Genomic DNA, 25029 nt, shown 5'->3' on the forward strand with positions numbered 1-25029 from the left:
TGCTGCTGGACAACATGCTGCTGACGGTGGTCGGTAGGTAGAGCGGGGTCTGGTGCGGGTTGTCTTCCCCTCCCGGTCTGTGCCAGCAGTAATCTCCGGTGGCAGATGTACTCCCCGGCTGCGTGATTAATGCTGGCAAACCGAACGTTTTCCAGCACTGATTTTTTTAAGACAGGAACGATATTCTAGGTATTGCCAACACAGTGCCGTGCACACCAACATCTCGCTGTATTTCTATGTTAATTGCAGGTTGAGGGATGGTATAAAAAGGTTTTCATAATTCTTTGTTTTCTCCTAAACGCCACTAATACTTCACGGAACGGCAGATAACAGTATTTTTAGCTCATCGTCCTTTTTTCTCTTGTGGTCACGCAACTGAAACAACAGGCTCGATAACATTGGAGATGCCTGTTTCCTTGTGATAGTTTCTCTTGTCCCTGCCTTGGTCTTAAAATGATAGGTTAATAAGAAAACTATCTAACTGGGTTTTAAGAAAAACACTTCTATGAGATGCTTTAATAAAATAATGGAAGTTTTGACCAAAGATGCAACTTTTACTGGCTTCAAGTGGTGTCGTGTCAAGATTCAGGACTCTACCCGCTCGAACATGTTTCACTGGTAGTTTTAGGAGTCCTCATATTCTAATGTTTATATGAATTTAAAGAAAAGGGTTCAGAGCAACTACTGGTTCAGGGATGCTCACACACACACAGACGAATGCACAGGCTTCTCTCGGGGCTGTGCAGAGCCAGCTCTTGGACGATGCTGCAGTGTCAGCTCCTGATTCAGACTCCTGAATTTCTTGGGGACTTCAGCTTAAACGTGGACGCCACAATGTAGATCCTAGCTAAAAATATCTGTGTCCAGTTTGGATTTTTTAAATATGAATATACTTTCTTATAAACTTATTAACATTTAATTACTTATTCAGTAACATAAATGGTAGAAGGTATAGAAATCATTCTAGTCTGCAGGCTTACTGAAAGAGTGGGCTTTTTCAGGAGGAGATGCGAGACAAGGAGGGGTGATTCTGGCACCCATGTTAAACTGAATGAACCTGGCATCTGTTTTTACAAATTCTGAAATGCTAATTTCTGAGATAGCTATTAATGCAATTCATTGCAGCTAAGATCCTGAAGCATATAAAGAATGTCCATTCTGGATGATATTTTTAATGTCTATTTTTAAAAAAACAATATATGCAAATTAGTTCTGATTACTTAATATACTTTTTTTCCTTCTTATCAATATTTTGTGGTTTATATTAGAAATGTGCTTTATTAAATTTTGTTATATTCTGGCTTAATAGTAGTTTCAGTGCTTTTCTCATCCTTTGTGTTTTTACAATCTAATAAATTTGTGCAGTCATGTGAAACAAAGAGGCTCTTCAGACATGGGGTTTGATACGTCTTATATTTTGCTTTCTGAATGATGTCTGTATAGAAAATCTTATGTTTATGAAAACTGGCAAAAAAATAAAGAACTAATGTGAAAGAACTTTTTGTTTTAAACTGTACTTCTGAGTTACGGGTGTGTTTTTCCCATGAGCAAACTTCTATTTTAGTTCTGTGTTTCCGGCTTCAAAATCCTTACTAATGTGCTCTGTAGGAAAGCCTTTTATTTCCTAATGAATGGCAAAGCAAACAAGAAAATATGGTGATTCCATTTATAAATAACCTGATAGTAAGATGCCAATATATTCTATTTGTTTTTCCAGTGCCAATAATTCCCAGTTACCTTTACAGCATCAAACATGAGAGAAATGCCACAGAAATCCAGACTCCTAAGCCTAACGTAGTCTCAACAACGATGGACAATTTTCAGAGCATCTTCTCCTACTACGACAACTCAACCATGGTTACTGGAAACGAATCTGATAAGGCACGACCCAGAGAGTTGCATCATACTCAGACAGAACAGATGATAGTAAATGTGACTCCCTCCCCATCTGACTGCCCTAAGGAAGATAAGGACCTGCTGAATGAAAATGTTCAAGTCGGTCTCTTGTTTGCTTCAAAAGCAACAGTGCAGCTAATCACTAACCCCTTCATAGGGCCGCTGACAAACAGGTACGTTATTTTTACTGCTTTCCTCGGTTAGGAATTTGTATTGGTGTTTGAGTCAGGACTGGTGCTTCACACAAAAGTATCCTGTCGTCACCCTGGCTTACTGGCCTTCTGACTTTAACTGGAGGAACATTTGAGTGAAATACATTTGGTAAACACTTCCAAACATCTACATCCTTTCAAAAATAAATTGGTAAGCTGCACATGAGCCATCTGATACATTCAGTATCACACACTTTTCCTCCAGCTCCCGAGACCTCAGGTTTTTATAGAAACTTTAGCTGAAATGATGCTGAAATGTCTTCAATATGGTTATATGGGGCCAAAAGGGACTACAACGGGGTATTTACCGAGCGCTGAATTGATGATACGTCTGTTACACCTACATTAGGTAAGCGTGATATTAAAATTGCAGGCAGGGTTCGGATCCCTCCCTTGGTCTCACAGAGATGTGCAGCTCTTAGTGCGATTTGGTATTCAATGATTTGGAGTCACCAGAGGTAAGACTCAGTGGGAAATTCATGTGGACTTAGTGAAAAATGGACAAGTGTCAAACTTGGCTGATCAAGTTCATCGCCCACTTCAGTGGATCACAGATTTCCACCCAAAAATGATCTAGCCCAGCCTTCAAATTGTTCTCTTTAATTCTTGCATATATATGGTGTCTTGAACAAAGTATGTTTACATGGTATTTTATAGAAAATCTGTTTTGAGCCAGGGTCAAGCTAAGCCCCCATATCAGTGACTTGCAACCACCACCACCTCTCAAAACCCAAGCACTAATGATGTTTACATGGAGATAAAAAAGTATTTATAATATAATTTTTGATGTTAATTATTAATTTGATTTCATTGTTAGCATTTTGTGTAACTGTTCCCCACAGAAGCAGCTGCAATCCTCCTAAACAGAACATGAGATTGATTTCTGCAGGAAAGAAACTCGAAAATGTGTTTAGTTGGGTCACTATTTTCCATCTTTCTTATTCAAGTTGTTTTTATAAAGTACATTTTTTTCCTTTCAGAAAATAATATGCGGGATAAATTTGTCCTGTAAAACACTTTAGATTAAGCAGTCAATGCCCCTTATATGTGACAATACCCAAAACAACCAACACACTTTAATGCTACATATTTCAGGTTTTGAAGCCCAAACTACCTTTCTTAGGTTTTACAGCTTATATATATATATATATATTAGCTGAGTGCTTAATTGCAATCTGATAGAAGAGTACCCAGCTGAGGGCTAAGTGGCAGTTTGACTCACACCGTTATGAATTCAAAACCTGAATTCAGTCTGTGGAACTGATCTGAGCACATAAGCTTTAAATGAGACAGACAGTTTCATTTCTCTCTCACGTCACCTTATCTCCTACTGCATACCACCGACAGATAGAAGCATGCCATTGCAAAATTACTTTTCCACAAATATTGCTGCAAGTTGAGGGGGAAGACACATTTTTGTTACCTGGAGTTTCTGTATTGTTTTGTGAGGATATGATAGCTCATCCACAGGCAAAGTAATATAAAGTCAAATAATATTTTCATAATAGTTCTTTAGGTATTCTTCTAGATTTTCCTAAATGTCTAAATTTTTGCCCCATTGATATTTGTCAATGTCATTTCCACAACCTGCCAGACCAGGAGAAAGGCAATAAGACGCTCCACATCGTTGACGACTTTTTCATTAGGGCAGTGACATCATACTGTAGATACGATCCCTGCTCTTTCTTTGGCAGACATCTGTCTAAGTAAGAGGGTGCGTGTCCCTGCCGATGCCTCTCCATGTGCCTGTGCATCTCCGGCCGGAGCCTGGTGCTGCCTGTGCCAAGGCACGGGGTAGCACCTCTTCCCTGGAGCCAGCTGCCGTGATACATCTTTGGGTTCGGCAGTGGGGCAGCAGATGTTCTTGTACCATGTCCCTGCTAGGAGCAGGGTGGGCAACACACGTTAGTGCTGTGAGCTGAGATTTTCTCCTGGAAACAGGTTTTTGCATGAGGCTGAGTGTGTAACTGCAATCACCGGGGCAGGTCTGCAAGCTCGGACCCCCACGAGTGTGAGAATTAAAATCAAGGAGCACATTATCCCAGTGCCCTGTGCGACAAACTCTTCTCTCATATAGCAGAAATGTGTGCTTTAGTGGCAAAGTGGCCCTAAATTAGATTTAAGGATTACTGGTTTTCTTTTGCGCTTTATTTGTATCTTGGTACCAGTATCTGTCTGTCTTCTGAGAAATGTTCAGTGGGAAATATCAGTTAGCACATTTATCAATAAACTGTAGAGGTCACTGGCAAAAAATCCCCCTGAAGTTGACATTTCCTAATAACAATGTATATGATCAGTTAAAAAGCAGTGTGAAAATTGTGATTATTAGAAATGAAACAGAAAATATCTGTTATCATTATAAAGACTCTTCCTTACCACTGATAAGATGTTAGTGATAATTGTTATCGATGTTATTACTTCTGCAAAGTTTCAGCAAAATATCACAGCTTTAGGAGAATCGGCCACTTAGTTCAAGATTGGTGTGCACAGTTTGTTAAGATGCCCAGTATCTTTCTTTCTCAAATAGGTAGCACACTGTGTTCGTGAGTTTTATTTTTCCATCAAATACAGCTGTTCAAGAGTGGTTTCGGTCTTTAGTCGAGTATGGACTTACCTGGCTTTCAGTAGGCACTGGATCTGAGCGCTTGAGTTTGTAGAGGATGCAACAGGATGTCCTATTCATACAAGTCTGTGCCAACAATTACTTTAGGTTTTCTGGATTTTTTTTCGGCTGTTTTTTTCTTTTCTGTAATTACTGGAGGTGTAGATTTTTAAAAGTAAATTTCAAAACTGGTTTCATTCAAGAAATAAGTTCTGCTAAAAATATTTATTATTTAAAACCCAGCTCTTCCTGTGGAATAGCAGACAAAACGCCTGGCTTAGTGAACTGGTATGCAATTTCTGAAACAACCCAATTTACCCTTGGTCTAACACAGTCCTAGCAAAGGGAATGCTGGGTGATGGCTTTGCCATAGGGTGTCAGCAGTACACTGCCCACCGTGGCACGGTTTCAGGGCACAGCTGGTAAGATTCTGTGGCTCAGATGCACGTTGTGTTTATCCTTGTAGTGAAATTGGTAAGAAACTATACAAATAGCACAGCACTTGATCCAGGACACCTTGTGAGGAGGATGCACTGGCAAAGGGAGACTGAAAGCTCTGGCGAATCCTTTATAGTGAAGAGGGTGGGCAAAAGGCTGCTGTGTCCTCTGTGACTGACTGATTTGCTCCACTATTTTTTCTAACCTTTGCCAAGCTCTGTGAACAGGGCTGTGAGCCCAGCTGCACTAGTTCCACCATCTACCAATGAATGTCTCGTCTGCCACGTATTTCTCCTTTTATTTATCAGTTAAAAAAAAGAATTATATATTTAACCTTATACTTATCCGTATTGGCCTCAAAAATAATTTAAAAAATGAACGGATATTTTCGTTGTCATTTTTACACCAGCCTGACTACAGCTTTGAACCTCTGCATGAGAGAGAAGGAGCGGCTAGGACCGTGATAGGTTCATCACCAACAAACATGCAAAGAATGAGTCAGAGAAATAAATAGCTCTTGTAATTACTTAGTTACTGTTCAGTTCCGACGTAAGCTTTCCTTTGGGTTTTGTCAGGAGATTGAAATGACCAGTTCTGGTTGACCACCCTCTGCCTACCCGGTGTTACAGCATGGAGCACAGAGGTGGAGAGTGCATGGACCACACTCCCTGCCCCTGCTCCCCCTGCGTGTTCTTCCTTCCATGCACTCAGCGGTTCATTGGTTTATAACCTCAAGGAAAATATTCTTCTTGCCATACATCCTCCCAGTCTTCCCTGGCAGTGAAGAAGACAGCCAGACTGCCAGCCCGGACAGACTCGGCAGGGATGCTCGCAGTGGTACCGGTGTGACTGTATAGCAACAGGGCTGAAGTCAGTGGACTTGCGCGCTGTAGTGGATGGATAATTAGGCTCTAATCACCCACAGCTGCTGACCTGGTCAGTGTAACCTTTATTTTAGTGCTGCACAGGACCCATCACTTCGTTGTCTTATTGTAGGGTAACCTTGTTAATGGGTATAATCTGCTTCCAAGCAGCCCTGCAGTCTGGGGCCAGCGTGGGACGGAAACGGAGTAATTTAGGCGTTCTTCATCAGCAGCAGTCTTTCCTCTCCCTCCTTCAACTAATGCCTCTGGCTTTTTCAGAGGTCAGACATACTTGTAGGAATCACTTTTAGCTGCAGGTAGGCTCAGTGAAACATGCTGGATTCTGTTTCAGATTCTCTAGGAGGATTTTGAAAAGAGTGCCCAAGAAAATTACATGCTTGCATGTGGTAATGAGAAAAAAGAAGAGGGAAGACAGGCTGTGATATTCTTTTGTGTTGCAAACATGCAGAGGAACAAAATGTAGAGGTAACTGTGATGGAGTATGCCATATCATGGCCAAGAAGTAGAAACTGCATATTCACGGGTTTCACATGGCAAGAACACGAATGGCCCAGGACCAAGGAGAGAATCACTGAATAGTTGGCTGTTACAGGTAGTGCCTCTCCTGCTGGTGATTATTTATGTTATATACGGTAAATGTTCTGCAAAAGCTCCCGGTCTGTGCTCTCTAATATCTGGTGGACAGATCAGGGAATGCAGCTGCAGATTAGACATTTGTGGTAGCACAACTGCCAACTGATAAGTGCCACTATTTCAGGAGAAGGCAGGGTTTGCTAAGATTATGCAGGACAATCTGCATATCTAATTAAATGTCAGCTGGATGTGGGTAAGACTGTCCTCCGAGCCAGAGCAACCATGACTTCTAGAGGTTCAGCGGTCTCATGCAGGGGCAGCACACCAGAATCGTGCATCTCCAACTTGTGGGCCATTTTTAGCTTTTCAGAGGATTATAATGACTTGTTTAATTTGGGACAAACACATACCCTGCACTGACCTGTATACCTTTGCATCTTCTTGTATGATGGATCACTGGCATTGCAGACTTTGGCTGAAATGACTATCTGTGCCCACGCGGAGTCTAGTTCTGAAATGATTAATTGCTGTGTGGAGGAAAGGGTATGTGTTGGACCTTGGTATGTGTGATCAAGCATTGTGGTCTGCTGCGTAGCAAAAGTAGGACTGAGTTCTGCTCCAGTTCTGTTCTCATCACCCTCTGCTACGTATCACTTCACACCTTGCCGTAATCCTAGTTGTCCGTGGTAAAGGAAGAATAGTATCTGTGACTCCAAAAATTAAGAACAATGTTTGAAGAGTGTTTCACTGAGCATTGACAGTGACTCCCAGAATACTTGTTTGCTCACAGCCTTCAACCACCAGAAACCTTCCAAGTGTAGGAAGTCTATTGGAAGAATTGAAATCTGCTTTAGCTTGATAGAGTATCACTTAGAACTAGTTTGAGAGTCCTTCTCTCTGTTTAACACATTAATGTTTATGGAAGATCTCACAGCTCATGTCTCTCATCTAGGGATGGAAATGTGAATATGGGAGCTGATTTGTATGGCATTTGTCTTCATGCAAATAACTGAATCTTAATTCAGTGTACTTGTAGCAGAAGCAAATTGCTGTCTCATGGCCCCTGTGTCAAGTCTAAGAATTGCTTTATTCCTGTATGGGAATCAGACTTCTCTCCCAGAGTGTTCATCCTAAATAGCTCTGGGGTGGCCTTGACAGACACCACCCTGCTTTACTTTGCAATGGCAGAAGGCTAAGGACATGCGACTTCTGCTTTCACACCACAGAGAGAGATGATACCACTCACCAGTGACAACAGCCATACCTGCAGGTATGGTATTTTTTAATCTGTGCATCTAGCAGTGCTTTCTTTAATTGAAAAACTCAGAATCAAAGGAATTATGGTCAGTCCCTCTGTGGCCTGTTTTACCTGACCCCACTGGGAAGGGAAGTGCTCGCTTCAGCCCTGAGGCAGGCAAGAAGTTGGTTACAGGTAATTTTTTATTTCCTCATGTACATAGAAACATCAGAGGAGAATAGCATCACATTGTATAATAACTACTGTACACCCAGCAAGAGAAGAGACAGGCCTAGAAAAACCGTCCACTTTAACTAAAGCAGACAAAAAAAGGTAGTATTATTCTCTTATATGTCAGGTATCAAGGTGCTAAGAGATTAGAATAATTATCATAAGGCCAGAGAGGAAGTCTGTGACAGTGCTGGGGATTTAATATTCTTTGGAGATACCAGTTAAGTACCACACGAGTAACTAGTAACTGAATATTCGTAACACCCACTTTCAACTAGAAGAATCTGCGTGCAACGTTTTTGTCATATTTTACTGTGGTGATGATATTTAAAGCAAAGTTGTTCTTCATCAGAGATTTCTGTGGCGTGCTGAAATGTGCATGCTAGATTTCTTTCACAAAACTCAAACAATGAGACATATAATAAACAGCCCTGCACTTCAGAGAGTTTTCCATTATCCAAGGTCCTTAATTGTGTAAAAATTATATTAACAAAAAAACAAAGCTCAGAATAATTATTTTGGTTTAACTGTCATGACTCCTATTATTAAAAATTACAAGGACCATTATAGACCCTTCCATTATTCAATTGATCTACTTCAGCCAATACTGCCAATATAAATGCCCAATACTGTTAAATCATTGGAAGTTGAAGTCTGAAAAGCATCATCCTTTGTTGAAGAATTCGGCCATTAAATAATGTTGCTGCAAATACATTTGAGATGCACAGTCCTACAGGAAAAGAAGCCATGAATGAAATGCGCTGAATAGAATATACAGGCTCTCTTCAGAGATACCTGGGTGGAGGCTTTGATTCTAGGGCAGATTTTTAATGATGTGAAAAATAGTATATTATGATTTTTTTGTTGAAACTTCAGCTTTAGCTGCTCAAAAAATGTATTTGCTTTCCAGTCAGAAAATTCTTTATTTTCTGGAAACTTGAAAATCCTTGTGGCAACCAGGCATTTCTACAGGCTCTTCAGAGTCCTAATGAAGAAGCGGGCTGATGAAGAAAGCTTTGATCAGCTCCATTTTTACTCCTAAACCCATGGAAAACAAAAATATTATTCTCAGGCTCTTTGGGACTCTTCCAGTGTTCTTGGCTGAGGCAGAACTCCCAACAAAGCTGATGACAATTTTTTTTTCAGTAAAAAAAGCCATTGGTTTGACCGTGTCTCATTATAGTCATTGTCTCATGAGGATGGAAACAGATGAGCATGGAAACACTACCAGGATATTTTAAATTTCAGCACACTCAGACAAATCTTCCCTTCTTATATCATTGGCAACCCCATGGAGGCCCAGAGGGGCTTTATTGGGAACAATTGTGGTGGAACAAGAACAGTGCAATCGGATTGTAATGAGGGAAGGGATTTCAGACACAAAGTCAGTTGTACCAAATGAAAAGGCAGTTGTAACGTGGACAAATTTGATCACGTGGTTCACAATAAATAGTTGAAAGCCTACCAGGGAACTACAGGTTGGGTTTTTGTGGTGTGTGCACTCATGTGAGTAAGTCTAACTCAGAATGTCAGTGAGACAATCCCAGAAATGTGAATGTTCATTTTGTTTTCCAGAATAGGCTACCAGATTCCACTGTTTGCTGGCTTCTGCATCATGTTTGTGTCAACAATCAGTAAGTGTCCACTTCTTATTTGGTCTGGTTCAGATGCAACATTTAAATAAATGATCTGTAATAATTACCGCTAGGAATTATTCTTGTTGATGTAGAGGGACTGATTTTCCAGGAAAATTTAAGGGTGACTGCTCTGTATGGGTGGTGGTGCTGATGGGATTTGACAAGTATGCTCTTATGAACGGGCTCTAAGGAATTCACCACCTTGCATCCCACCTTCTTGCCATCTGAGGTGCTGCTCAGACAGTTTTACACTGACAGTCATGGGAGGACTGACTGCAGGGTCCTTTAACAACTCCCTGTCATAGGGGCTTATCAGAAAGATCGTGAGGCTGCAGTGGTTCACGAGCAGAATATGAGTCAACAGTATCATAGCGTTGTTAAACATCGCTGTGGGATGTGCAAACAGGAGCACAGCCTGCAAGTCAGCTGATATCATTTGTCTGCTCCGAATGACACTGATAAGGCCTCAGCTGGTGTTTGATGTTCAGTTTTGGCATGGTGCTTAAGGTAGTGGCCCAGATGGGAAGAGTACAGAGGAGAACATCAAGGACCATTAGAAGCCTGTGAAGAACGATGAAAAGAACCAGGTTTGCTTCAGGAGGCAGATGTGAGACATCAGAGTCTGTGACAAAACGGAAGGGAGCGGTTTTCCATGTCCGCTGTACCTAAGAAAAGGAATAATGAACTTAAAGCCATGTCAAAGAAAATTTAGGTGAAATATGAGGAAAATACTTTTAACAGCAAGGGGACCGGAGTGCCGGAGAAGACTACCTGGTCTTAGAGTCTCTGACAACTCTGAATTTTAGGAACGTTTGACAAATTCTGGATGGGATGGAGGCAAGAGTAGTAAGCCTAATTCATGTCAAAGGGGAGTACTGCTGTCATACTTTCTACCTGTTGGTTGATCTTTCTCTTTCCACAAGGGTAGGGATTTCTGTAAGACCTGGCGAAAGGTCCGAGAGACCCAATGCCACAGGGCATGGGGGGAGAAGTGCATGTGGATCTTGTGTTCAGTTGGTGTGTAACAGCTTCCCCCAGCTGTAACCTGTCTGGCAAAACTCCTTAGGTGGCCAACAGATAGGAACTGACAACAGATTTTCAAAACTCACTGTAGATTTACTGGCACTGACCATGGCCCAGGCTCTACAAGCAGAGGTGCGTGTGGGTTTCTGGGACACTCCTACTTCCCAGTGTTGTGGATGTGGAATTCAGCTGGGCTGACAAGTGCAGCATCCAGGAGCTCTGTCCGAAAAGGCAGAGTGAAGCCTAGGGTAAAATCTTTTGGGGAGAGAGAGGGAGGCACCTCCCCAGATGCAGTTTCTCCGGTGGTCTGCTGGTGGGTCCGTTGCTGCAGCCCTCGAACAGGAGGACCTAGCTTCCACATGTTTTCCCAGAGCGCCTGGAGCTTCTGCCCAGGCAGCCTTAGCCAAAGCAGGGCAGGGAGGAAAGGCTGGAGAGAAAGGGCTTATTACTCCTTCTGTATGCAGCTGAATCAGGGCAGGATGTAATCAGAGCCCAAGTAATTAGTTAAAACTGCTTGTGTGCTTGCATTCTGTGTTACCAGGAGGCTTAGACACCTGAGAGCAATTCAACACTGACACATCTAAATGCAATAAGAGAAAATAATGCAGTTAGCATCGAAAGTGGCACAAGTCACTGTAAACGCTTGACTGAATTGTGTGAAGCTTTTGTGATAGTTTCAAGAAATCTAACTTTTTAACCTGGTTAGAGTTAACCTAATTTTAAAAATTTATCTGTTTTTTCTCTAGTGTTTGCCTTCTCTGGAAGCTACACATTACTATTTATTGCCAGGTCCCTTCAAGGAGTGGGTTCATCTTGTTCTTCAGTGGCAGGTAAGAGAAGAGATGATAGAGTAAAATGCAGAGCACTGACTGTGTCATTTTTTACTCATTTTCTGAATTGTATTATGACTGCAGTTTCAATAATTAATGCAAAAACATTCAATCGATTTCACTTTTTTTTTCTGTCGCTTTCATACACAGTAACTCAAAAGCAAATGTCTGTTCAGACTTCTTTGGTGTTTGGGTAGCAGTAAGGCAGAGCTCTCCCTGGGATTTCTGCAGCTGCATGTTCAACGTTTTAAATTCACTCTTAGCCATTTTAAAGGTCATCGGGAACTTACGTTGGTACTTATTACAGCAGGGATAGCAGCTCTGTCTGTTACTGAAACTTCTATAAAATGTTGTTTTCAGGGACTTACTATACTGTTTGCGAGTTTGGACTCAGTTTACCTCTACCACATTTCTAATACAAAGTTTTAACTTTTAAATGGAATATGGTTTTTCAGCCCAAACTATTCAACCATTTCTGAGACTGATACTTGAGGAAAATATGTTTTGTTCACATTGGAACATTTCACAGCCTTTCCTTGGAAGATTTTCCTGTGATGGCAGCAGAAATATAATTTTAACTTGGGAAGGGAGGTGAATACAGCCTTTTGTCAAGAATGTGTCTTTTGGTTTTCCCTTTCCAAGTTGGACTGGCCTATAAGCAGGGCTCACAGACACTCCATGGAAACTTAACAAGAATTTGGCTGCAGGATCCCTCCTGGTTCCTCTCGCAAGGCTTTTGCTCCAGCCTGCAGCTGGGGAGATGCAGTGCTCCAGACTGAGCATTTAAACTGGGAGCAAGATGCACCTTCTGCTTAAGGTGGGTCTGAAGCTGCCCAAACACTAGTTAAGCAGGGAGATTTGAGCCTGGATGAGTAGCACGAAGAGTGGAGATGTAGCTAAGGGAGCAGGCAGGGCCTGGTATGAGGAGCCAGGGATAGGGAAGGCAAAGATGACCAGGAGGGGTAGAGACAAGAAAATCCACCTTTTCTTTGTACCAGTTAAGGTTACAAGGCAAACTTGCTGAAGGGAAGACACACCAGAGTCAAAATTATTGTTCAGCTTTAACTCAGTCCCTGTGCGAGTGCGTACCTTGGATGCGGCTCCTAGACAAGTATGTGGCTTTTTTCACAGAAAACCTACAAAATGGAGCAGAAAAGGCCAAGAGACCATCTAGTCCACCCCCTTCCTGAGGGCAGGATCAGCTTTGTATCCGTCATTTCTCATGCATATTTGACAGGCATGTTCTCGGAAGCCTACAGAAATGCCCTCAGCATCTATCCTTGTGCTTCAGTACTTTTACAGTCAGGAAGTTTTTTTGGATGTCTCATCTAAAGCATGACATCCTTACTGTCATGTTACCCCTTTCTGCTTCCCATACTTGAGAGAACACGAAGAACAGTTTCTTTTCTTCATCTCTGTGGCTCTTAGTCATATTGCAAGATTATCACATCTCACGTCAGTTTTCTCCTTTGGTTTTAAATGGAAAGTCCTGCAGTTGGCCCTCGCAGATACTTACCTAAGCCTTTTCTCACCCTTGCTGCCCTTCTCTGGGTAGTCTCCAGGCACCCCCACTTTTCCACCTGTGCTGCACCAGGCCCAGCACTCAGAAGAAGCTCTGACCCCTTACAAGGGACAACGACAGTGAGAGTTGCTTCACGTATCTCACAAGCCAGGGAAATTCTCTGTAGCGTTGCTGCCAATCAGTCATTTACCTCACCTGCATCTGTGCATGTAAAGTGCAAAACTCTGAGTTATCTTCTTTGTGTTGCCTCCTGTTTTTTTCTGGAATATTTCTCCAGGTCTCACAAAAGCGCTGTGAATTGCGCTGCCATTCTCTAACTTGCCCTTCAACTGTTTGTGTGAACAATTTGATGTCATCCACAGATTTTCTGAGCATGTTCATCTGCACGGAGCCTCTGCCCGTCTGGTGCACACGGTGGATGGTATTCGCTTAGTGATCAGCCTGCCACATGCGTTCTCTTTTTCTGGCTCACTGTGTAGCTGTGGACCCTGTTTACTGTGTCCTTCCTAAACCTTGATTTGAAAAAAAATTACTAATTCCTATGAGGACTCTTCTGCAGCGTTGTCCTCTACCGTTTCTGAATGCTTCACAGGAAACACAAAGAAATTGGCCTTTGTACTTCCTTTTGTGAAATGAAGGCTCATCATCAAATGCAGAAGTGAGGCATGTGAAGATGGAGGTCAAAAGAATCCTTTAATTTTGGATGCTGAACTCGAAATACTCGTTTTCCAAGTAATCAGCTCTGCATCGTACCTCCTGCCCAGCACACAGCTGGTACAGCTGGGAGTGGTCACCAGCACTTTGTGTAGAGCCCCCAGAGTACAAACAACAACGAATACTTGTCAAAAGCTTTGTTTCGCCTAAGAGAAAAGCATCATCTAAAAGCTCTGTGAAAAAGACAGGGAGAAAGAATCTAGCAAATAAGGGCATCGTTACATTACCTGAGTAAGGCTGTATGGTAGAACGTGGTCTCAGAGACCATTTACATTTGCCAAACCTCCTTTGGCTTCAAGGTGAATCCCACGCGGAGGGAATATATATATATTTAAATTTATATATGAGAGGTACCTGCTGTCATGTCAGTTAGCAGGGCTGGCAAGTGATGACCATAACCATAGTACGCAGCTGCCGAATCTTGTGTCGTGCTTTGGTTTGGTTTTTTTTAAATTATTTTCCTATTTTTTATTTTAGGGATGGGTATGCTCGCCAGCGTATATACGGATGATGAAGAGAGAGGCAACGCAATGGGAATTGCACTAGGAGGCCTTGCTATGGGAGTATTAGGTCAGTGAGATGGAGGTTGTGCAGGCAAGAAAAACTACCCCCAGCATGCGCTCGTGATCCACGAAAGCAGCAGCAGCATAGTCTTGAGTGCCATGTGACTGTACTGTCTCCAGATTAGATTCGTGGTGCACGTTAAGCACGGTTTCTCCCGCAGAAGCACGTTTCTTACGTGGATACATGTGTCGGGCAGCAATCTCTGAGATGCTTGGGGTTTGTTTACATGGAAGAGTACTTTGAGGAGTGAAGAATATGGTTATTGTCATGATCAATGAGCTTTGTTTTGGTTTTTCATTTGTTTTTTGTTTTTTTTTTTTAAATTGAGCTTCATGGTCACCGAGTGCTGAAAGCAGGGTGCCCCAAGGCTTGCAGCGGGTGTTTGTTCAGCGAGAGGGGGCTTCACAACTGTGTCTTTCCTTTCTCCCCGGCAGTGGGCCCACCTTTCGGGAGCATCATGTATGAGTTCGTGGGGAAGAGTTCTCCTTTCCTGGTGCTGGCAGCACTCGCTCTGTTAGACGGAGGTCAGTAGATGCGAAGAGTCAGTATGGCCAGGTAGCACACCCCTTCTCTGTGACTACCGGCTAAGCCCCTTCAGAAACGTTACCATATTGATTTCTTTTCGCAGCTGTTCAACTATTTGTTCTGCAGCCATCCAGAGCACAAGCAGAAGTAAGTATTAAGGTAAAAACACTCCAGGCTATGGGTGACACTTTGCTTTTCCTAATCCCAAGCTTTTGTTTCCTAGAGTCAGAAGGGGACACCGTTACTGACGCTTTTGAAGGACCCGTATATCATTATTGCAGCAGGTACCAGATCCTTGTTTATTCCTTTAAACTGACTGTTGGAGTTACACCTGGCATGCTGGAATGCCTCGGGCTGAGCTGGTTTAAGGGTATTGTCATTTGCTGGTTTCATTTACACAAAGCTCAAAGAACCTGTTGGTAACACAGGATGAATATACCAGGAGAAACGCAACAGGCAGAAAGTTTGAAACGTAGGTATCTTTCCAGCTGAGAGGACACTAAGGAATTGTGGTTGCTTGCTAAGGCAATGAGATGATGATTTTCCAGCATCAAGGGAGCCGCTCGAGCGTGCCTGAGCACCTCGGAAGAGGGCAGCCCCGAGGTGTTCAGACACTACACGAGTGGGAGCCGGCACCGGAGTGGAAAGGTTAGCTCAGATCTAACCTTTCGCCTTTAGGGCAGAGCAGCACTGAACTGTTGCCCCTTGCCCCGGGAAAGGAGCGAGCCAGCTAGCCTGCAAGTTCATTTTAGGCATCGTGGATATGCAGCCTAATACATCCTGACAGGTTTGAGCAAAGAATGACATCAGTGCTCATTTTGTTTGGAACTGTATGATGAGGAACTTGTTCCAGGAGAAATAATGTTTCCCTGACCTCAGACAAAGCTTTTTCTCAAAAAAAAAAAAAAAAAAAAAGTAAAATTTGGATGGTAGACAACTGCAAGAGTCTAGAATATTTTCCTAAATTTCACAGATTGTAAGTATTAGGAGGAAAAGTAGGAACACTAGTTGGAGGTTGTCACCTCCAGCAGCGACTTCTGAACTCCCTTGAAAGCCATTTCATAAGGGATTAGGGGAGGGGGCATGCCCTGCATTGGGCTTTTCTGCCTCGAGGTCTATTGAGTAAGTGGGAAAGGCATCTTGAATCTGGAGAAATACCACGGGGTTTAATAATCCCTACGCTGAAGCTGAAGTGCACTGGTGAGGGTAGACCAACCTGACCCAACGCCACAGGAGCCTGGATCTGCCGGTGCTGGCGTAGGGCAGAGCTGCGCCCGCGGGCAAGACTGAATCAGCACTTCCACCGCTTGTTCCCCTCTGCGTCTGGGTGAGTAAAGGTCCAGGAATTCAAAGGAGATTTGGAAGCATTTGAAATTCATAGGGCTGGGCAAGCTCAGCCAGACCCATGCTTTGGACTTGCTGGCTGCTCGCTATAGGTCTCTACACAGAATTCCCTTTTGTAGGGGACAGACATCTCTGCGGTTGCCTCGTGGTGTTTTTAGGATCGAGACCTCCCCATCTCATCGTAGGCGTTCTCAGGTGACAGAGGCATAGGGTCAGAGCCTGTGCCTCTTACACAACAGGGCTCCGTTTTTTGCCCCAGGAGACTAGGTAAAGACCAAAAGATTGTAGTTTTAGCTAATCATTTGTACAACAGTCAGACCTCGTGAACTTTCTAAATGTCATCAAGCTCACTGCAGACTTCCACGTTATGAAAGTAGCTTAACCTTTATTGTAGAATTTCTGGGAGAACAGAAATACATAGAAAGTTAGTCTTGGTGATTTTACATTCTGTTCTATTTAACATTAATCAACATCCGATGCATGACAAATAGCGCAGTGTTTTATGTAAAAGCGTCTGGTTTTTTGCATGAGTTTTTGTTCGTAGTCAAAATAAATAATTAATATTTCTGGTTTTTCTCCTTCCTTTTGTTTTTCTAAGGATCAATCTGCTTCGCAAACATGGCTATCGCTATGCTTGAACCAGCATTACCCATCTGGATGATGGAGACCATGTGTTCAAAAAAATGGCAACTCGGTAAAGTACAGTATATGATTGACATTGCTGTATTTTGTCTAATCACTGTCTCAGTTCGGGTCCTCTCAGTGATGGTCTCCCTATATGCTTCAGGGTAATCTTTTTTTTTTGTTTGTTTTTAAACTATGTTTAAATCATCAGTGTTATGCCTGCACAATTCCAAACATCAGTTTGTAAGAAAAATGAAGGGTGGATTGATGTTATTGTAGTAGAGGCTCCAGTAAGGGGTTACCCTCACGCTGCAGGGAGAACCAGATGCGGGCAGGCATGGCACTGTGCTTGCGCCAGCTCCTTTGGGCTGGGAGTGTTGGCTGGGGAGGCTATTTGATGCCCGGTGAGCCACACGCCCAGTCCAGCGGGGTGAGACAACGTGGTTTGGGATTTTCCTAGAGGAAATCCTTCCTCAGTTCCTAGTTTGAATGGCCAGAAGCAGGCAGCTGCAGACGTCTGCAGTGGGTACAGCAGGTTTGGTGCAGAGCGTGCCCGTGCCAGCGCATACTCCTTCCAGGGCCGCTCCTGGCAGTGTGAGGAAGGATGGACTGTCCTTAAAACGTAGCCACCGCGGGCATGAGGAGCGTTGTGCCTTGGAGCTGACGGATCCGCCTCGGCGGCGGTCCCTGATGGGCTGCGGTACTGGTGAACACGGCAGCGACGGCTACGCGGTCACGCAGCGAAACGAACGCGCGCGCCGAGGTGTGCTGAACCTTACGAAAGGAAGATTGCTTATCTGCCTCCCTCGCTACGGTTTCATATCACTGGTGCGACGGAAATGAGATTTACAAATCTCTTTGTCGAATAGCGGTTCCTAGAAGAAAAATACCCATTTTAAATTGAGACTAATTTTACCCCTTAATGGTATAAGTAATTGACTCCATTACGCTTTGTCTGATTTGACAGCATTAATTAAAGTTTTTAAGCCTCTTAAATTATGTCTTGAACTGCAGGGTTTTAAGCAAATGATTATCTTATGCAATTTGGAGATCCAGCTGTTTGAAGCATGATCTGAAGAAGGTGTAAAGAACCTTGATTTGATCAATTAACGTTACTGTGCATAAAGCTCATTTAGAAAATTACCTTTCTGCTTCAGTATACACAGCACAGCTTACAGACCAACCTGCAAGGATTATTTAACAAGCCTCTGCATTATTTTTTTTTTTTTTTTAGGGTGGTAGAGGTGTGCTGTGTGTGACCATTCGGTATAAAAAGACAGCCCCAAGCAGTACTGAAGTAGCTTGCACAGGTGAAACCATTGTAACCCACAAGGATTTTAATCACAGGATATTGCTGGGCTAAAAATTACCTCTTGAATCTTTTTTTTTCTTATGAATATCAGAGAGATAGGGAGGAAGATGGACAGGCAGGAAATGAGAAAATCTATGTTGCCTTGGTGAAAGATGAGGAGCACATACACTTAAAAGGAAGTGGCTGGACCGTGTACCATAATGTCCTGGCTGCTTTCTAATTCTGAATTACCTGAATGGACAGTGACCGAATGGAAGGCTTGTCATGGCACACGCTAATTTGTCAGACTTCCCAGTTTTGCCAGGTTGCCCACTTTTATTTTTCTTAAGAAGACTCAAAATACAACCAGCACAACAGGAAAAAAAATACCCTGTGTCATTTCTTCCAAGACACATGAACCCTTCAACTCCATTCCGCAAGGATCCAGCACAAGGCACAACCGCCCTGTCCCTCTGCCCTCTCAGATGTTTTTCAAGCGGTGTCTTCTCCCCTGGGGCAGCATCATCCTCCCTGCTGCTCCCCAGGCAGCCGAGGCAATGGCACACTGCAGCTCCGTTAGCATTTCTTCCGTGGACATTTCCCCTCCGGCTGGGTCTTGCCCTGCGAAAAAAAGTAGGGACCCTCAACCACAGGCTGTAATTGGCTTTTAAACCAGAGACATTTCTGGCCGCCGTGCAGCCGGCGTCTGCTCCAGATACAGCTGCTGCGGTGGAAAGAAAAACTGCTGGTCCCAACAGCATGTTTTTCTGAGTGGATGTGGGAGATATGGGAGGGTCAGAAGGAATTAACTCAGGTGCCCTCATCTGCAATTCATTACACGTATTTCTCCTTTTTTTTTTAATTTACACCAATAACTGATTGTTTTTAAATTAACTTTTAATGTAAATATATTGGCTAAATCATTTCAAAACCTTGTTTTTAAGGTGTTTTTTCACCTTTACGTTAGCGGTGCCCACTTGGCTTCGCTTGCTGCTCGGCCAAGGACCGTATGGCGGCATTAGACACGTGCCGGTAACGTGAGGTCTCACGGCTTTTGCTGGCTCAGAGGGGACGGTGCCTTGCAAAGCCACAGCGGCCGTCCTGCCGTCCGCTCCGCCGGGGAGGGATTCACCCATCCCGACCCTTCAGGGCTTGCTGCATGTGCCGAGCATACGCTCCCTAAGCTGTGCAACCAAGAAAGGGTGGCTTTCCTTGCCCTATCCCAGCGCTTGTTGTAGTTAGATACAAACTTCTTCCTCTTTGTTCCATCCCTTCTCCCACACCAGTTCTTGTTGCTGATGCTGAGAGAACTCTTCTTCAAAGGCATCACACTACTCCCGCGTTTCATAGATGATGTCCTTAGATTTCATAAAAAGGCTGCAACAAACCGGATATTTGATTCTCTGGGCTAAGGGCAAAGAGTCTGTTAGACGCGTTCAAATCAAAATTGCGGTGTCTGGAATTTATTAGTTTCTTCTAACACGTCACTCCAATCCTTGCTGATAAAACATCTCGTTCGTGTTTTTCAGGCGTTGCTTTTCTTCCCGCTAGTATCTCTTATCTCATCGGGACTAATCTTTTTGGGATACTCGCGCACAAAATGGGAAGGTATGCTTAATTTAACAATACTAATAATCTTCCAGTCTGTTTGTGTACCATTACCAGTGTTTCCCAGGGCAGTTTACTGATGGTAGAAATTATTAAAGTTTGTCCTGTAGTACCAAAATGGCTTTTTTTTTTTTTTGAAGATGTTACTATTTTGGTTGTGTAACCTGTGACTTTTGGACATTGAAACGTTTAAGATCAGCTCTAACATCTCAGTCTCACCAATCGCTGAGGGATGTTTCTTTTCTCACAGGTGGCTTTGTGCTTTGCTCGGGATGCTAATCGTGGGAATAAGTATCTTATGCGTAAGTAGAAGATCCTGTATCTGTCAAACCACCTAAATGTTGCGTGCACTCCTCTTCAAATATGTGCTTTTTCCCCTGAGATTTGGCTGAAGTGTCTGCTTTATGATCCATTATTAAACAATGTGTAGTTAATAGGTTCCAGATCAGAGTTTTGAGTGCTTTTGAATCCCAGTGCTTTGATTTTAAGGAGGAATGCCTCTGAAGGGAGGAGGATGATCCTTTTTCGGAGCTGTCACTCAACAGTTTATTCTTGCTCATACTGCTAAGTGTGTCAGTGGTTTAACGGCACAGTTGTCTGAAACTGTCACCCAGAACAAGGCTCAGACTCTAGTTCCACATTGGTACAAAGCGTGCCATAACCATGTGAATTTACCCTGGAAAAAGAACACTAACCTGACTAGCATGTGCAGTGTGACATAATTAACTGCCTGAAATTTCCCTTATAGGTGCCATTTGCTAAAAACATTTATGGGCTCATAGCACCAAATTTTGGAGTTGGATTTGCCATTGGTAAGAAAAACTACAATGTCTTCTTATGGTCTGTTTATGTAAAAAACGATTTTACAAGAAGTTACGCTGGAAAATCCGTTTCGTTGCTGTTCTGGTCTGACAGCGGGGAAGCCTGGGCTGTGGCCCAAACTGGTCAGCAGAGCAAGCGGGATTAAAAGCCGACTTCCCAGTCTGCCCAGAACTGATCCGCTGCCCAACTGGTTACGCTGGACCGTGCGGTCAGGCTGGAGTGGGGACCGCGGCTTGGGTTTTTAGCGCTTGGTGGCTCGGCGGGTGTTCTGGGGCATCTTCACACCCGAGGGCTGTGCAGTTAGGAAAGAAGTTACAGGCACAACTACAAATCCCAGGGATCTGAGCAGTTTTGTCAGTGCCGTTTCTTGCTAGCGATGAACGCGTGCCTCAAAAGACACGTTAAAACCACCCTAATAACTTTGAGTGACGGGAGGCTAATGCAGTCTTTTAGGCCTAGAGTAAGCCTAAGTTCATACAAAATAACTGAATTAAAGCTACTTGGCTGGTAGAGATGGGAGTCTTTGCGCAGACAGTTGCTGGGAGGTGGCTGACAGGCTCTAAGCTCACATCTCTCTTGTGCACTGGCCAGCGTCACCCATACACATCTACACGTGTCCATATGTGACCTCAGGCACAGTAAAGACCATAAAAGAATGGGTAATAAAGTCTGGTTTTACACCTATGTTTTCCTTATATAAGAACAAGCATCCTTTTAGTTGCTTTTGCATCCTTTTTTAGCAAGTAGTTGGTTAAGGCATTAAAAGAAAACTAAAAGGCAGCGTTTTCCTGAAATATGTTTCCCTCCCTCACGACCAGGAATGGTGGACTCCTCCATGATGCCAATTATGGGCTACCTCGTAGATCTGCGTCACGTGTCGGTCTACGGTAGCGTGTACGCAATAGCTGACGTTGCCTTTTGCATGGGCTTCGCCATAGGTAAGTCCAGCCTTTTCCTGTTTATGACCCACAGTTCAGAAAAAAGAATACGCTGCGTGTGAATCCCGGTGGCTTTTGCAGGTTTTATGAGCAGGGTTCTTATTTTCTACAAGAAATCAAAGCGGAGGGAATTGTGTTCGGCATCGGCTCCCCTCCTCTGCCGCGATGCCGTGCTTAGCCTCATTAGCTGTAAGAGGCTTGAGGGTGTCAGGTGCTGACAACAAATAGGATAGCCCTAGGAAAGAGGCCTTGGAATATTGAAAACTAACACCGCAGCTGTGCTCCCAATCATCTGCGAGGGGGATAACTCCCCCTGCCTCCTTGAGCGCACGATACAGCTGCCCTGGGAGCCCCTAGGAGCATCTCTGATTTCCTCAATGAGTGTGGACTGTGGAGCCAGGAAAGGTTTATGTTACAATGACTCAAAGCAGTTTGTAAAAATGGAGTTTTGATTATCAAACTACTGTGGTTTAAAGTGGCTGCTGCAAATCTTGTGTCTGAGCGATCTTCAGAAGAGGTTTTTATTTATACAAGGTCCGTCAGCTGGTGGTGCCATTGCAAAGGCCATTGGATTTCCGTGGCTCATGACAATTATAGGGATTGTGGATATCCTCTTTGCTCCTCTCTGCTTTTTCCTTCGAAGTCCGCCTGCCAAAGAGGAGAAAATGGTAAGCATAACCTTTTTTTGGGGTGTTTCTTTTCAGTGAAACAAATGATAGCTTATTTCTGCATCTCTGCCTCTAACTTCTCCAAGGTGGGACCAGCAAAGTTTATTTCACCCTCATGCATCATTTTTGGGATGAACACCCCCTTCTTTTTATGTCCAAGATGTGTAAAGAAAAGCTCTGTATTAGTTACGCGTTACAAAATCACAAGGCCAGGTCCAGCAGACACTGATCAGCAACAGCATACGCTGCAGGGAGTCGGAGTAAACGCCTTTGTTTTCCTTCAAGTGCCAGAACTGTACTGACCAATTTTGGTTTATTCCCTGTCTTTTCTCATCGTCCTCTACAGTGTATTTTACACAGTATTTTTTTCCTTTTCCTTATTCCTCCCTACAGACTTCTGCCCTAACAAATTAATGGTTTCTCTCGTCCTGTCTGTACCACAGGCCTTACCCTGACTCGCTCTTTTTTAATGCAACTTTGGCAATGACAATTTTCTAGAACAATCAGCGCTCCCCAGGTGCTGGATGATGTGTAGGAACGACATAGGCCAGATCAGCATCTTGCCCTGTTGCCTACAGCCCTCAGTGGGTATCTAGGGATGAGTCCCGGAGCAGGCAGACGTGTCGATACATCCCAACAAAATGATGATACAAAAAGCAACACTGATTAACAGCCTTTAACAGACTTTCTCCCCACTGTTGTTCACATTTGCCCCCTGAGTAAATGTAAAATTCTGCTTTCCACAAGACCTGGAGTGAGGGGTTTGCCTGGTTATTCCAGGAGCTCTGTCCCAGGACACCCAAAATGTGCCTGCAGGAACGTTTCACTCCTTCACTCCCCAGTGCTGTTTGCTCAGCCTGTCACCCAAAAGATTCCCGCTTTGGATATGATAGTCCTTTTCCATTGTTTCCCTGCCTATAACCATTCTTCTCTCCCCCTTCCTTTCCCATTTCTGTAGCCCAATTTGCCCTTTCATGTAACGTCCTTTATCTGCTCCCCTACTCTGCTGTTCCTGCCGATTAAGACTCGCTGTTCCTGCAGGTTTACACTCGATCAGGTTCAAAACCCTCTTCCAGCGGGAGATCCAGTGCTTCCCTCACTGGGTTTCCTCTGCGCAGCAGGAAGAGGGGGAAGCTCCCAAAGGGGTTACAAGGTGGTGCAGTCTGCAGGCAGAACAATCCCGGTTGTGATTCCAGGGCTGGGAAAATCCTGGAAAACAAGTACCAAGCTTTGCTGCACCAGCTGTGGGTCCAGCCCGCCCAGCGCTCCATCCTGGCTCCGGCTGGAGAGGGGTGGCTTGGGCACAGGGTGGCGTTGCTGGTGGTTTATTCGGGCGAAACATAATTTTGCACAGCTCTGCAAAGGCAGGGGCAGAGCCTGCTGCGGGTGCCGCTCACGCTTTGTGCTGCCAGGAGCAGAACGGCAGGTGGAAAAAGGAATCTTGCCGCAACAGTGGCGTACGTGCGGCCAGAGACCTTTCGCTTTGCGCATATTTGGACTGCGGAATCCCCGAGATCCCAGTTAATCCCTTGTCGCGACCTTTGCGGGCTGCACTGATTTTCTGGTTTTTATATTGACTAAGGCCAAGGAGGAGAGAGGGAAAAATAAAAGCTGCTGTTGGCTAGAGACAAGTTTACCGTGTGCTTCCCTGGCCACTGACAGGGATTCACTGGTGACACAGTGATCGCTGAAGGGACAGGATCCCTCCCCAGGGCTCAAACCCCTCCCAGTGTCTGCTCCCCTACAACAAACCTCGAACTGCAGTGACCCCTTTTCCCAAGGCACCTGGTGTCCCTCAACTGATGTGCCCTTTCTTTTGGGTTTGAAAAGCGTGCTCTTGGCGTAATTAATTAAAACCCAAACTTACATTCAACATGAGACACGCTCGGATTACAAAATTCGATTGTCCTCGGAAAAATTAATCCAAACGCATGTAATATTGCAGCTGGTCCCCAAGCAGGATAACAGCCCGTAGCTGGCCGCGGGCGTCAAGCCGCAGCGGCTGGGCCAGGACTCAGCGGAGCGCGGTCCCGCTGTTCCAGAGCTCCACCGGAAGGGAGAGGAGGAAGCAAAGCTCATAAGGGAGACTCGGCCTGCAGCTGCAAGACTCCTCCTGCTCTTTCATCCAGCTTCTAATAGATGGGATAGAGGAGAGGTGAATTACTGTAACTGGAGTACAACTCCAGTGCAACTGCTGGATGTATTTCCATTTAATACGTGGGCCAAAACACTGGTTCCAGTAAGGAATAAAAATTTGCTGGTGATGTCTGTATGGCCAAGATCTCTCCTCACACTGACCGTCGGACCCGATTTACTCCAGCTGAAATCAGCCTGGGCTCTACACCCAGGGAGGAGGGGCAAATCCCTGAAAGGTGGACGCAGCCGGATGGCTGCACGGGGGGAGGCAACGTCAGCTGGCTGCTACTCACCCTCTGCTCTCTTCCAGGCGATACTGATGGATCACAACTGTCCCGTTAAAACCAAGATGTACACCCAGAACAACATCCAGTCCTACCCCGCAGGCGACGAAGGGGAAGAATACGAAAGCGACGAATAACCTGAGAAGCCATACAACATATCTTGGTGTGCAACATGCCGTGTTTCACGTGAAACCTCTCTCATCCAGAAATAGGTTTAGTTACATCGTACATTTAATAGTGAAATGGTCAAAAAAACCAAAGGTATATTATTCATCGCCCGTGGCTATAAAGCAGACTGCGAATCGCCTTATAAGGAGGGGAAAAGCTTTTACAGAGGATCTGTATAGCGTTAATCTTTTTTTGTGTATTTAGTTTTATTGAATACTATCCTATTTTTTGATTAAATGTGTAGTTTAAATCTGTATA

General features: G+C 44.1%; 1 protein-coding gene across 1 annotated transcript; it reads left to right on the forward strand.

Moving 5' to 3' along the window:
* Positions 1-8: 8 nt before the first annotated feature.
* Positions 9-24740, forward strand: SLC18A2 (solute carrier family 18 (vesicular monoamine transporter), member 2). The gene is made up of 15 exons (XM_010152639.1): positions 9-33; positions 1718-2069; positions 9649-9707; positions 11480-11563; positions 14277-14369; positions 14798-14887; positions 14992-15035; positions 15112-15172; positions 16831-16926; positions 19677-19755; positions 20006-20057; positions 20504-20567; positions 21396-21515; positions 22050-22183; positions 24630-24740. The coding sequence occupies exons 1-15, from the start codon at positions 15-17 to the stop codon at positions 24738-24740; spliced, it is 1458 nt and encodes a 485-aa protein (XP_010150941.1). The 5' UTR covers positions 9-14.
* Positions 24741-25029: the final 289 nt, after the last annotated feature.

The sequence above is a fragment of the Eurypyga helias genome, unplaced genomic scaffold, assembly GCF_000690775.1.
Source record: "Eurypyga helias isolate BGI_N326 unplaced genomic scaffold, ASM69077v1 scaffold7375, whole genome shotgun sequence".
NCBI lineage: Eukaryota > Metazoa > Chordata > Aves > Eurypygiformes > Eurypygidae > Eurypyga > Eurypyga helias.

Bases quoted from the DNA above. Each gene is read 5' to 3' on its own strand.
- SLC18A2 (XM_010152639.1), top strand. The intron at 9,708-11,479 runs GTAAGTGTCCAC...TTTTTTCTCTAG, and splicing joins CATGTTTGTGTCAACAATCA to TGTTTGCCTTCTCTGGAAGC. The intron at 20,568-21,395 runs GTAAGAAAAACT...CCTCACGACCAG, and splicing joins TGGAGTTGGATTTGCCATTG to GAATGGTGGACTCCTCCATG.